The sequence below is a fragment of the Rhincodon typus genome, chromosome 27 (assembly GCF_021869965.1).
Source record: "Rhincodon typus isolate 14 chromosome 27, sRhiTyp1.1, whole genome shotgun sequence".
Lineage (NCBI taxonomy): Eukaryota > Metazoa > Chordata > Chondrichthyes > Orectolobiformes > Rhincodontidae > Rhincodon > Rhincodon typus.
This window is the reverse complement of record NC_063358.1, coordinates 40,872,589-40,887,677: the sequence shown is the minus strand read 5'-3', so window position 1 is coordinate 40,887,677 and position 15,089 is coordinate 40,872,589. Positions and strand designations below refer to the sequence as shown.

General features: G+C 40.5%; 1 protein-coding gene across 1 annotated transcript in view; it reads right to left on the bottom strand.

Moving 5' to 3' along the window:
- The window catches only part of adgrb2 (adhesion G protein-coupled receptor B2), a 683,435-nt gene that overhangs the window by 421,025 nt on the left and 247,321 nt on the right, over nt 1-15,089 (bottom strand). Inside the window, exon 7 of the mRNA XM_048613298.1 lies at nt 529-690. Coding sequence (XP_048469255.1) covers nt 529-690 — 162 coding nt within the window. The remainder of the gene's footprint in view (nt 1-528; nt 691-15,089) is intronic.

Genomic DNA, 15,089 nt, shown 5'->3' with positions numbered 1-15,089 from the left:
CAAAGCTGGATAGGTTGACAAATGCTGTTTGGTGTTATTGTTCTGCCATTATAGTGGTATTTTTGGTTACATTTTTGTTTTATTTGTGGTTATAATAATTCATTTTGCTGCTTACAGTTCTAATTTGATGAATGGTACATCCAACAATATAATTGTGAAACTGTATCATTGCTTAATTACACGAAATTTCTAAGGCACATTTTATTAAAAGCAGAGCTTGTTGTCAAACACACAGCTTTAGTGCGAGAGGTTTCTCACTTGGAGGGGACCCATAAGCAATGGATTGTAAAAACAAGAATTATGTAAGCCATTGAGCCCTCAAGTGAAAGCTTGCACTATTGCGGGCACACGCAGAGACCCTGCGAGTATAGAAATTGTTGTCAATCACTAAGATTTAGACAGATTATTTTTATAGGGTCTGAGTAATTGTATTATAATTGGAGGCTGCTATCAAGCATCAAGTTTAGTATGGCAGGTTAATCAATTTTAGAACACGGGAACACAAAATGTCATAGAACATAAAATTACTTGAGCACGCTTGGTTGAAGCAATCCCGGGCCTCAGCTTTGTGACCTTTACACTCTGTCCAACCGTGGGTTGAGATGCATTTGCGAGTTCTTTGTTGCGTTCCATTTGAACATGTTACTGAACATCTGTTCCATGGTCCCCAGTGCAACCACTGTCCTTCAACTGTCAACAGATAAGAGGAATATAAATTCTATGTTATAGCTTTTCTCATAACTATCAGCAGGCCTGGTGTCCAGTCTTACCACTGTATTCTTTCATGGAAGAGGGTTGGCCTTATGTGATGGCTAATACTTTAAAGCTTTCTCATATATAAAACTGAATCAACAAATTGTCCCTCCCTCCCTCCCTTCTCCATTTTCAAATTTGCTGTCTCCAAATAAAACAGAATTCACTAGCAAAGATGGGTGAAGGTAGTCTGCAATAACTTGTCCAACTCTCACTTTGATTTCAACTTTTCTGGCTAGTGTTGCCTGGGACACTGTTAAGGCCAAGAGATCATGGCTTGGACATAATTGTAAGTGTGAATTGGTTTACAATCACCCTTCTGCTTTGTGAAACCAAGCCATCTTGTTTCAGCAGTTCTGCTGCTACCTGGAAACTGTGGCTTAACCTAACAAACACAAAGATAATCCTATTTGAAAAATGAAAACTGGGCAATAGAAGTAGACCAGTTGATTGCCAGACCTGATGATATATGTATCAATTCAAGTACAACAAGCAAACATCCTTCACTTATAAACTGTCTTTTAATTCCCATCCAATAGAGAAAACTAATGTACATGTATATTATGTTGAATTCTCAGATAAAATCCAAAATACTGGATAGGGAATTATGGGTACATTTATCAGATCTTCCATATAATGGATCTTTCATTTGCTCAAAGTTTACTGTGTTCTATATTTTAAAACAGCTAATCAGTCCTGTGTTGCATTCTTCTGAAGCAATATAATAGAACTATCTAACAATGCAACTGCATAAAAAGCCATGCTATACAAAATGTTTGGACCAGAAACTTTGCGTATGACATCCTTCCATGATGGCACGGTCAGGAAGTTCCATGATATGATCAGCAGAATATGAAGCAGATTTGTTTTCAAGCTGGAGATTTCATTGTCAGTTTTACAATATTTCATTTTAATATGGGACAGCCTGGATTAATTCACAATTCAGGAGGGTATTCTTCAGATAAATCCAACCATACTTAAAAACAGAAATTCAACAGATGCCAGTTATATAGTTATAACTGTTCAATTCAACAAGCCCACAATTTTTCAAATTAAAACAAATAAAGAAAAAAACTAAATATTTGATAGCTGTGGAACAGTTAATTTAAAGGAAAGAAAGAGAAGTGATAGACATTTGCCTTGGTCAGTCACGCAAAATAGGTTGCGTCATATCAGCTGCCAGTTTCATACTTGACATTAAGTTGTACTGCGGCCATGGAATCAAATATCACATGCTGTTCATGATCAGCTATCATCTACATTATACCAGAGGTGAATTTTATATCAAGGTTTACTTTTATTTAGTGACAGGCAAGTTATTATGCTTTATTTAAGGGATGCAGAAAAATCTGTATATACATTAGATCATGCAGCAGTTATAATACAGCAATATTTATTACTTCTGTAAAAAAACCCACTAAAGCTGTTCCCAGTGTCTCAGCTGGCAAATGTGTTGCCTTCAATGACTTATAGTTCAGTACTATTCAGGTGCTAAATTCAAGTAATGGTGCTCACAGGACTGTTCTCTAACAAACCAAGTCACATTTTAAACTAAAATTAAAGGGAGATAAATATAATTCTGCACACAAGAGCACATGAGCTCATGTATTGAAGGTCTATGTAGACTGTAGACTGTCACGATAGACTGGTGAAAACCAAACATTTGCATAAAGTGCATTGGACCCATGACAATCTCACAATTGACCTACTAATCTAGGAGGTTATGAAACACATCAAATGGACTCTGGGGAGACAGGTTTTGCAAGTCTGTTTGCTCATGAGAAATAGAGAAAGTAAATGGAACCCATGAAACCAGGCTTCAGAAATGATTAACATTTCTTATGTTGTTTGTGACAAAATGACTGAGTATGGATAAATACATTCGACCACAGCGTCAGAGACAAAGTGAGTAAATAGAACAGATAGCATACTGGAGCAGAGCATGGTTATTTATGATAAGCTATGCCTGAAAACAAAAGATGCTTCCTGTAACAAGGCTCACGAGAGAAGAGAACTTGTTTTTCTTCATATATGGTAAGTTGACTGTAAATGACTATTAGGGCCTTGCGATAACATTCACCAGATTAAAATTGATCATGGTTCTTTATTATAAGCTAAGAGTGAAAAACAGTATTTTGGGTTATAGAGGCAGAGATCATTGTAGATTGAAACTAGTCATGGTTATAAACAGAAGTCACATATCAGAATTTTCCACTTTGCCACATGTAATTGGTAGCCAAACTACTGAACAACTTGATATAGTGGTTGAGTCAATGAACTCAATAGATAAGCTATTCCTGACTCATGTTATCATTACTTATGAAAGAAACAAGGAGGAAAAAAAAAACTAGTTCTCATGGATACAAACACCACTGATCATTTTCTTCCCTGGTTTTTTCACTTGTAATATCCACGTCTTTTCTATTCTTCTCAGGTTGGATTTTCTCACTTAATGATATTTGTGGCTGCAGATGAATATTTTTGAAGTCAATTTTTACGTTGTTTGGAAGATTCTGGAAGGATTAGTACTTGCCTGAGTACAGTAGGTACTTCTGTGACTATGTCATGGGGACTTCATTAAAGTCTAACCAGGCCAAAACTGGTATTAGAGAGATCTGAAGCTAATGCTCCTAACAGTTTCTGTGATAATTAGGTCATATTCATGTAATCTCTATATAGTTTCAGTAATGCAATAGCCTTCACTTTATCAGTGAACAAGACATTTTTAGTTACACCAAAAAGGTGGATATCCTCATACACTTTGGGTTTGATCAAACATAAATGTCAACTCTGTTTCTCTCTCTATAAATTTGCCAGAACTGCTGAGATTCTTCATCATTTTCTGTTTTTATTCAAGATAAATAGATACTGCTGATTGCTGATTACAGCATATTCCACAGACCATGTAGCAACACTGAACAAAAAAAGAACATTTCAGATAATGTCACAGGAAGCATTTTAGACTTGACACAAGCCACACAGGAACAGACGAAATCTGCCAACTCCAACAGAGAGGAAAACGCTACATTAAGAAATAGTGAGTGGTCTGTGAGAGCAATCTGTTTTGAGCCAGCAAGCCGATCAAACACTGAGGATTGCACAAGCCAAAACCAATAAAATCAATCCTTGTACAAAAGGGAAAAATCTTAAATGACACAGTAATGCAGGCTGAATGAACACATTACATCTCCAATTGCAAATAGAATGAAGTAGGGCTGGCAAAATTAAATTCAGAGTTACAAGAGACAACCTCATATTCCGGAAGCAGAGAGACAAGAAAATCATTCACTGAGCCATTTAGAGCAGATAGGCATTGGTAATTTAAGGAAATACTTGATTCTGGTCTAACACAAATATATTTGGGAGACAAGGGGAATGCAGCAGGAGTCTTAGTCAATCTCCAAAGCACAGAAAAGTCTTCATCAAAGCTAGGTAGAGCAGAAAGTGGGAAAACAGCCATTACAGCCCCAAAGCATAAAAAAATTCTCCAATACAGCAGCTAAAATGGGAAAACCTTGATTACTGCAAATAAAAACCTTTAAATAAAATACCTGATCGTGTTTGGAAGCTATGGTATCAGAAATAATATTGCCAGAAGACTTAATATTAGAAACAAATCTTGAGGCATAGAACATACCTGGAAAGTAAGGCAGAAGCTGAATCCTTCTGCACACAATTGCAAGTATAGGAGCTGATGTTATTGCTCACCAAGGAGTAAATAAAACATCAAAAAAATTCAAGGAGACACTGCAAACTTTTGACAATAATTTCAACCTTAGAACTATAAAAATTCTTTGAAGGGTAAGATTCAAAACAACTGTGCAACATGAATCTACAGATGTTTCATTAATGATCTCTACAGGCTTGTGAAGAGATGAGAATATGGTGACTGAACAGAACTCATAAAAGATTGGATTGTCCTCACATACCTGATGATTGTGTTAGATTTATTACAGAAGACCTTACTCTAAAGGAAACATTCAGATGGTGAGTGAAGCAGAGGTCTGGAAGCAAATCAGATCAATCCTAAGAGGAGAAGATAAAACTTGGTACAGGCAATCAGTGGAATTTATGCCTTTGTGATTTTATTCCTTGAGTAATAGAATGTAGCAAATTGGTAGACAGTGGACCCTACAAATCTTGCCAATACTGTGGAGCAAAGACATCCCACAGATGCGAATAATGTCCAGCTTTAAAAGCCAAATGCTTTTATTGAAGGACACTTGCAGAAAAATGCCAAAGCAGGACACAGCCAAAGCGAAGTTCCAAACAACTACCCACACCAGTGAAATAAAATGAAGTAGAATAGTCTCCATTAGAAGATGAACTTAAAGGCATGCAGACATTTATGTCAATGGGAATATTACAAACATCAAGTTAGACATGGGATCAAGCTTCTTAGTATTATCAGATAGTGAGCTTTAGTTGACAAAGCACCGCTGTAGCCAATAGATGTTCAACTACATGATCTGAGGTATTACACTTAATGTTGGAAATATGCTTTGAGCAACTCTCCACATAGGGGCAGAAAATACTAAGATACAAAAAAAACTTCACAAACAAGAACCAAAAGGGCTGTGGATGCTGTAAATCAGTAACAAAAACAGAAGTTACTGGAAAAGCTCAGCAGATCTGGCAGCACCTGTGAAGAAAAGAATCAGAGTTAACATTTCAGGTCTGGTGACCTTTCCTCAGAACTGAGGAAGGGTCACTGGACCCGAAACGTTAACTCTGATTTTTGTCTTCACAGATGCTGCCAGACCTGCTGAGCTTTTCCAGCAACTTCTGTTTTTGTTCACAAACAAGAAATTTCCTTCCTGAATAGAAGGGTGTGTGTTGCCTTCAATTTTATCCCAATTTGTTCAAAAAGTTAGAAAAGTTAAAAAGCAAAGGTGAACATTACACTGAGGGAAAACACATACTTTTATGCACATAGGAAGTTGTTGCATTGCTTAATTCAGCAAGTTATGAACCCACTTATACAGGGATCATGAATGGAGTTCAGTTCAGGTCATGAAACCAACAGTGTAATCTTCAGCCATGGAGAAGAATGTTATTCATATTTGCATTACCATTGCATACCTTTACCATGCAGTAGTGAGAGAAATGCATCCAACACACACGGTTAATCAGAGTCTCGTTAAACCACCGAAGAATAGTTTTCACTAAACTTTCTGCAAATAATGGTTCACAATTAGTGCATTTGGTGATTGCTGAACATGTATTACTCAATTTGTTTCTTTTTTATTCATTCATACGATTGTGGGCATCACAAGCTAGGCTAACATTCACTGCCTGTCCCTAATTGCCCAACAAGCAGTTGATAGTTAACCACATTGCTGTGGTCTGTAGTCACATGTAGGCCAGACCACGTACGGACAGCAGTTCCCATCCCTACAGGACGTTAGTGAGCAAGAAAGGCTTTTCCCTGTCAATTGGCAATGGTTTCATAGTCATCAGTAAATTTCAGATTTTTTTTTTAGTCGATTTCAAATTCCACCATCTTCATGATGGGATTTGAACTTGGGTCCCCGGAATATTACCCGAGTCTCTGGATTAATAGCCTACTGATACCACTCGGCTATTATCTTCCTGTTCTTCCTCAGCTGTTTTAACAGATTACCATATGAAGTTGCATCTGCCTCAGAAATGTTCCAAAGAAAGTTGCCCAACATAGTTGCATAATGGTAGATCCTCAGAAAATGAAGCCATCACTAAATTCCCAACTCTAAAGTTAATTTAGGTTCTTCAAAGATTATTGCACATGATGAATTAGCTGGCTTTTTTTTGCCTAGCCTAAGAACTAAGACAACACCTTTGAAATAACTCTTCAAGAAGTGACAAGTATAGTTTGGAATCCTTATCAAGGGAGCACATTCAAAAAGATTAAAGAAATGTTGATGCCTACAAATTTCTTTGCACATTATAATATTTTATTTCCAACTTTAATAGCAGAGTACAGTTCAGCTACAGACTCAGGAGCAATCTTCTTTTTCATTTTTAGGTAACCGTTCAAGTCAGAGAATGACTTTCATTCATTCTGGTGTTGTGCATCCTGAAGCGACTGAGCTAGATCCATACACTGCGCAGGTGGGAAAGATATTTGAACAGACAAAAATATAGAAATTACGAGCAGAACTAGGCCACACAGCCATGCTCTGCCGTTCAGTAGATGATAGTTGATCTGCTTGTGCCTGAATTACCAATGGTCCGTAGTCAGGACTCACCCAAAAGATGAAACATCCTTTCCATGCCCACCTTGTTACGCTCATTCAAAATCTTAAAAGTTTCAATTAAATCATTCCTCTGTCCTCTAAATTCTAGTGTAAATCAGCCCAGCCTGTCTGTTTTTAACTCATAAGACAACCCACTCATTCCAGGTACCAATCTCGTAAACCTCCTTTGAACTGCCTCCAACATATTTACAGTTTTCCTTAAATAGGAAGATCGAAACTGTAGTCTCAACTATGCCCTGTATAACTGAAAAACATCCTTACTCTTACGCTCAATTTCTCTCATTTTGAGGGTTAGCATTCCATTAGCTTTCCTAATAATGTGCTGTACCTGCATAGTAACTTTTTATGACTCAGGTACTGGAACATCTAGATCCTTTTGCAGATAGGCTTTTTGCCATAATTCGCCGAAGAGACAGAAAGGTAGAATGCTTGGGCTTCCACAGGCACCCTCCATTATATCCCTCTTGGACATCCACGTGGGCATGTCAGCCCCAGAGTAATGTCATCAGGAATGCCTCAGAAAATCTTTCAATTTCAAGGGCATGATAGTATTCCAATATCATTGTCCTGTGACAGTTCAACATCTGCAGCATTGAGACACTGGTTACTGTCAATTAACTGCATTGTGTGGGTCACATCATCCACAAGGTTGACACAAGACTTCCAAATGAAGCTCTCGACTCCAAAGTTCATCATGACAAGAGGACAGAGAAAACACTTCAAGGACATTCTCAAAGCCTCCCTGAGAAAAATACAATATCTCACCTACTTATGGGAACGTGTTGCAAAAGAATTCCTAAACTAGATAAGAAGAATCTGTGAAAGTGCCAACTATCTTGAGAATCTACAAAGCAATATGTTTCCAGGAGTTGTAGGAACTGCAGATGCTGGAGAATCTGAGATAACAAGGTGTAGAGCTGGATGAACACAGCAGGCCAAACAGCATCAGAGGAACAGGAAAGCTGATGTTTCGGGCCTAGACATTTTGCTGAAGAAGGGTCTAGGCCCAAAACGTCAGCTTTCCTGCTCCTCTGATGCTACTTGGCCTGCTGTTTCCAGGAGTAGCCAGATGAGTGTCGCAACCAGTCTATTATGCATCATGAGCAATATCTGATGCAGAAACATAATACGTTGTGATTGAGAAGAAATCTCTCTCAGTTACAAGGCCTACACCAGCCCACTGGCAAACTGGAAGCAAAATAGCAGCAAAATAGCCTTAGCCACATGCAATATGAATGTTTTGCAATCTGCCCATATTGTACCAAGGGGATACTACATCAAAGGCCCAGTAGGTATGGCCATGAAACATTTTCAAACATAAGAATCATGTGACCATTGTTGATATGATGAATGACACGTCATCCAGGATTTTCAGAGGACATCATGGGAAGCCACACTATGGACAATTAGAAATTACCAAGTGCAGGACCTGTGATCAATAATCAGTGGTGGCCTGGGATCTCTAAGGTCATTGAGGAGCTTGTCAATTGTCAGAAATGTGCCATTGACAATCCAGAACAAAGACAACCTTGAACTCCACCAAACTCTTTCCCAGACCTTAGGAACATACTGATGGGTTTGCTTGGTCTTGATCGAAGGCTTACATCATCATCAGTTATGTTTTTTAATGGACTGAGGTTAAGAAGTTGCATATAATAATCAATGAAGCAGTTATTTGAATCTTACATGAAACTTTCACAACACATGGCATCTTGCTCTGGTCATTTTAGACAACAGGCCACAATTTGTCATTGGATGTTACAGTCACTTAAAGTTGAGTTCTGGACTTAAGAATGTCACAAGCTCACCGCAGTACCCACAATTTAGTGGAAAGGTCAAATGTGGTCTGAGAATAGTTAAATCACACAAAGAATAAATCTAAATTCTACAGTGCTGTAGAATAATAGGTCTACCCTGCTTAAATTTGGTCTAGCACCATCAGAATTACTGATAGGCAGGAAGCTGAGGACTCAAAGTGGGCCCAGCTATTCAAGATGGCGGCACTGGCATGGTACACCCATCTGCTCTAGGCCAGCTACGTTCCTTGTTTTCTCTTTCCTTTTCGTCTTTTTTTTTGGTCATCTTCTTTTCTTCATCCTCCTGACATCACGGGGAGGCCAAAGCAGTGTGGCAGTGACCAGAACTGGGGGTCCTTGTTTTGTAGGTCCGATGCATGAACCTCAAAATGGTGCCGGAATGCTGTGACAGAACAATTTTCACTGTATCTCCCAGATATATGTGACAATAAAAAAACTCAGTTCCTTATCCTGCTGAAGACATTATTTCTACACTTCATGATTAACAATCACTACATGATAAAGAGCAATCCTGTCATATACAGCAGGTCACACATTAGATCTATCATACAGGAACCTGCCAGATCTAGGACTGTGGCAAGAAGTGAGGATCAAAGATTTTTATAAAAAAAAACGTAGGATTGTCAACACAATGCGAAGTAGGCCACATGAAGTTATTGCAGAAACCTCATCCTATTACAGTTCAGCCATCTGCATATCACTTATTGTGATGAACCAAATGGAAACTAAGGAATACAGGAGAACCACAGACCCCTTACTGTTAGGTAAACACTAAGTCAACTACGTCGACTTAACAAACTACTTTCAAGTACAAAGAAAACATGTGACGAGAATATTGAGACCTCGGGATCATTTGAATTTCTAAAATCAAAGACTTGGGGAGATGGAAGGTTGGGCAGTGTTGAGGAAGGTGGAAGCTGTGGATGGACTTGGACAGGCTAGGGAAGTAGGCAAAGATGTGGTAGATGGAATACGATTTGGGAAAACATCGAACAGTACAGCACAGGAACAGGCCCTTTGGTCCACAATGTTGTGCCGAACATGACGCCAAATTAAGCTAATCCCATCTGCCTACCCATGGTCTATATTCCTCCGTTCCTTGCTTATTCATGTGCCTATCTAAAAGCCACTTAAATGCACCTATTGTATCTGTCTCCACCACTACCACAGCAGCAATTCCATATGCCTAATGTAAAAAAACCTGCCTCTCACATCTTTTTCGAACCTTCCCCCTCTCACCTTAAATTCACGCCCTCTAGTATTAGAGGCTTCAACTCTGGGAAAAAGATTCTGACTGTCAACTCTATCTAGGCATCTCATAATTTTATAGACTTCTATCAGGTCTCCCCTCAGCCTCTGCTGCTTCAGAGAAAACAACCATAGTTTTTCTATAGCTCTATGTACTTATAGCTCATACCCTCTAATCCAGGCAGCAACCTGGTAAACCTCTTCTGCAGCCTTTTCAAAGCATCCACATCCTTTCTGTAACATGGTGACCAGAATTGAATGCAATATTCTAAGTGCAGCCTAACCAAAGTTTTTAAAGCTGCAACATCACTTCCTGAGTTTTGTACTCAATGGCCTGACTACTAAAGGCAAGCATGCCATATGCCTTCTTTACCACCCTGTCTACTTGAGTGGCCACTTTCAGGGAACTACGGGCTAGGACCCCAAGATCCTTCTGTATATCAATGCTGTTAAGGGTCCTGTCATTAACTGCATACTTTCCTTTAACATTTGAATTTCCAAAGTGCAACATCTCACGCTTGCCTGGATTACATTCCATCTGCCATTTCTCACCCATATCTGCCATGGATCAACATTCTGCTGTATCCGTTGACATCTTCTACACTATCCACAACTCCCCCAACTTTGTGTTGTCTGCAAACTTACTAACCCTTCCATCTACGTTTACATCCAAGTCACTTAAATTAATCACAAACAACAGAGGTCCAATACGGATCCCCATGGAACACCACTAATCATAGATCTCCAGCCAAAAAAACATCCTTCCAGCATGACCCTCTGCCTTCTATTGGAAAGGCAATTTTGAATCCAAATGGCCAAGTTACCATGGAACCCATGCATCTTAATCTTCTCAATGAGCCTACAATGAGAGACCTGGCCACAAGTCTTATAGAATCCATATACGCAATATCCTTTGCTGTACCCTCATGAATCACCCTTGCCACCTCCTCAAAAAAAAATCAATCAAGTTAGTAAAACATGACCTGCCCTGTTCAAAGTTATGCTGACTGCGCCTAATTAGGCCATGTTTTTCCAAATGTGTGTAAATCCTATCCCTAAGAATAGTCTCCAATAGCTTCCCAACCACCAATGTGAGACTCACTGGTCTATAATTTCCTGGATTATCCCTATTTCCCTTCTTCATCAGAGGAACAACATTACCTACTTTGCAGTTCTCAGGGACCTCTCCAGTGGCTAGTGAGGATACCAAGATCTTGGTCAAAGCCCCAGCAATCTCCTATCTTGCCTCTCTCAACAACCTGGGGTAGATCCTATCAGACCCTGTCGACTTATCAACCTTATTAACCTTCAAAAGATCAAAATACTCTAGCATATTAGCATGCACCTCACTAATCTCACTATCCTCCATATCTTTCTCCCTGGTGAATACTGACGCAAAGTACTCATTTATGATCTCATCCATATCCCCTGCCTCCAAGCACAACTTTCCTCCCTTATCCTTGAGTGGTCCTATCTACTCTCTAGTTATCCTCTTGCTTTTAATAAATTTATAAAATGCCTTGGGATTCTCTTTAACCCTACTTGCCAGGGACATTTCATGGTCCCTCCTTACTCTCCTAATTTCCTGCATTTTTTATGTTCCTCATGGGTCCTGCCTGATTTTAGCTTTCCAAACCTCACATATGCTTCCTTTTTCTTTCTGACTAAATTCACTCTCTCATCATCCAAGGATCACATACCTTGCCATCCTTGTCTTTCCTCCTGACTGGAACATGCTCATTCTGAGCTCTTACCAGTCGGCCTTTAAACAACTCCCACATGTCAAATGTTGTCTTGCCCAATAACAGCTGCTCCCAATTAACTCTCCCTAGCTCCTGCCTAATACTGACGTAATTTGCCTCCCACAATTTAGTACCTTCCCACAAAGTCCTGACTTTTCCTTTTCCAAATCTATCTTAAAACATAAGGAGCTGTGATCAGTTTCCAAAATGCTCTCCTGTAAGGTCAGCTGATGGAGAAAGTGAAGTTGCATGGGGTCCAGGGTATACTAGCTAGATGGATAGAGAACTGGCTGGGCAACAGGAGACAGAGGGTTATAGTGGAAGGGAGTTTCTCAAAATGGAGAACTGTGACCAATGGTGTTCCACAGGGATCTGTGTTGGGACCACTGTTGTTTGTGATATACATAAACAATCTGGAGGAAGGTATAGATGGTCTGATTAGCAAGTTTGCAAATGACACTAAGATTGGTGGAGTAGCAGACAGTGAAAGGGACTGTCGGAGAATACAGCAGAATATAGATAGATTGGAGAGTTGGGCGGAGAAATGGCAGATGGAGTTCAATCCAGGCAAATGCGAGGTGATGCATTTTGGAAGATCCAATTCAAGAGCGAACTATACGGTAAATGGGAAAGCCCTGGGGAAAATTGATGCACAGAGAGATGTGGGTGTTCAGATCCATTGTACTCTGAAGGTGGCAACGCAGGTCGCTAAAGTGGTCAAGAAGGCATACGGCATGCTTTCATTCATCGGACAGGGTATTGAGTACAAGAGTTGGCAGGTCATGTTACAGTTGTATAGGACTTTGGTTCGACCACATTTGGAATACTGCGTACAGATCTGGTCACCACATTATCAAAAGGATGTGGATACTTTGGAAAGGGTGCAGAAAAGGTTCACCAGGATGTTGCCTGGTGTGGAGGGCGCTAGCTATGAAGAGAGGTTGAGTAGATTAGGATTATTTACATCAGAAAGACGGAGGTTGAGGGGGGACCTGATTGAGGTCTACAAAATCATGAGAGGTATAAACAGGGTGGATAGCAAGAAGCTTTTTCCCAGAGTGGGGGACTCAATTACTAGGGGTCACAATTTCAAGGTGAGAGGGGAAAAGTTTAAGGGAGATATGTGTGGAAAGTTCTTTATGCAGAGGGTGGTGGGTGCCTGGAACGCGTTGCCAGTAGAGGTGGTAGAGGTGGGCACGATAGCATCATTTAAGACGTATCTAGACAGATACATGAATGGGCAGGGAGCAGAGGGATACAGATCCTTGGAAAATAGGCGACAGGTTAGAGGATCTGGATCGGCGCAGGCTTGAAAGGCCGAAGGGCCTGTTCCTGTGCTGTAATTTTCTTTGTTCTTTATTCTTCTTCGTCAGTCACCTACCTGGCCAGGCTCACTAGCCAATATACTGAAAACCAATACAAGGTCCAGAATGGCCTGTTCTCCAGTTCGATTATTCACATACTGTTTCAAGAAACCCTCTTGGATGCACCTAACAATTTCTGCCACATCTAAGCCTCTTGCTCTCAGGATGTGCCAGTCAATATTGGGGAAGTTAAAATCACCCACTTGAGCAACCTTGTTGTTTTTGCATCTTTCCATAATATGCCTACATATTTGTTCCTCAGTGTCTTGGTGGCTGTTGGGGGGCCTAGAGTTTCATCCCATCAGAGTGATTGTACTTTTCTTATTTTTGAGCTCTATCCATCTTGTTTCAGTGGATGCACCCTCTGGCGTGCCATCTCTGAACGTAGCTGTGACGTTCTCTCTGATTAGTAAGGCAACTCCTCCACCTCTTTTATCTCCCTCTCTATTTCACCTAAAACATCGAAAACCTGGAACGCTGCCCCTCTCTCAACCAGGTCTCTGTAATGGCCACAACATCATAGTCCCATGTACTGATCCAGGTTATTTGCCTTAACCATAATACTCCTTGCATTGAAAAAAACACACTTCAGCCCATTAGCCCCATCGTGTTCGGCAACTTGTCCTTGCCTATCCTTCCTTTCAGACTTACTGATCATAACATCTATCTTCCCTTTAATCCTTCCACTTTCTGACCTGCTGCTCTGGTTCCCAGCCCCCTGTTACTCTAGTTTAAATCCTCCCAAGTAGCACGAACAATATTGGTTTCCCCTCCAGTTTAAGTGCAACCCATCCCTCCTGTACAGGTCACCCCTGCCCTAGAAGTGGTCCCAACGATCCAAGAACCAGAAACCCTGCTCCCTGCAGCAACACCTTGAAGGGTCTAGGCCCGAAAAGTCAGCCTTTCTGCTCCTGTGATGCTGCTTGGCCTGCTGTGTTCATCCAGCCCTGCACCTTGTTGTCTCGGATTCTCCAGCATCTGCAGTTCCTACTATCTCTCACTCATCTGTCCTATTTTCCTATTTCTATACTTGCTTCCACATGGCACTGGGAGTAATCCAGAGATTACAACCTTTGAGATCTTGCTCTTTAACCGATTGATAAGCTCCCTGAATTCTTGGTGCAAGACCTCATTCCTCACTTTGCCCATATCATTGGTACCAACATGTACCATGACTTCTAACTCATCACCCTCCCTTTCAGGATTCCCTGTAGCCGTTCAGTGATATCCCTGACCCCAGCACCAGGGAGGCAACACACCATCTTAGAGTCACATCTTCAGCTTCAGAAACACCTGCCAGCTCCCCTGACTAAAGAATCCCCTATCACCATAGCACTTCCTTTCCTTCTGTGAAGGCAAATGCAGCGTGAGCATCCATTTCAACAGGGTTAGAATACAACAGCAGAGATGCACTTCTGAGGCTATATAAGACTCTGGTCAGACCACATTAGAATATTATGAGCATTTTTGGGCCTTGTATTTAAGGAAGGATGCGCTGGCACTGGAGAGGGCTCAGAGGAGGTTTACAAAAATGATCCCAGGGATGAAGAGCTTGTTACATGAGCTTGAGGATTGTGTGTCAGTACTAGATGGCGTTTAGAAGGACGAGAGAGGATCTCATCGAAGCTTACAGAATACTGACAGGCCTGGATAGTGAACGTAGAGAAGATCTTCCCACTAGTACGACAGACTAGGACCTGATGGCACAGACTCAAAGTGAAGGGACAATCCTTTAGAACTGAGATGAGGTGGAATTTCTTCATCCAGAGGGTAGTGAATCTGTGGAACTCATGGTCATAAAAGTCTGTTGAGGCCAAGGCTTTGAATTTATTTAAGATAGAGATATATAGTTTCTTGATTAGAAAGAGAATCAAGCGTTATTGGGAAAAGGCAGAAGAATGGGGTTGACAAATGTATCAGCATGATTGA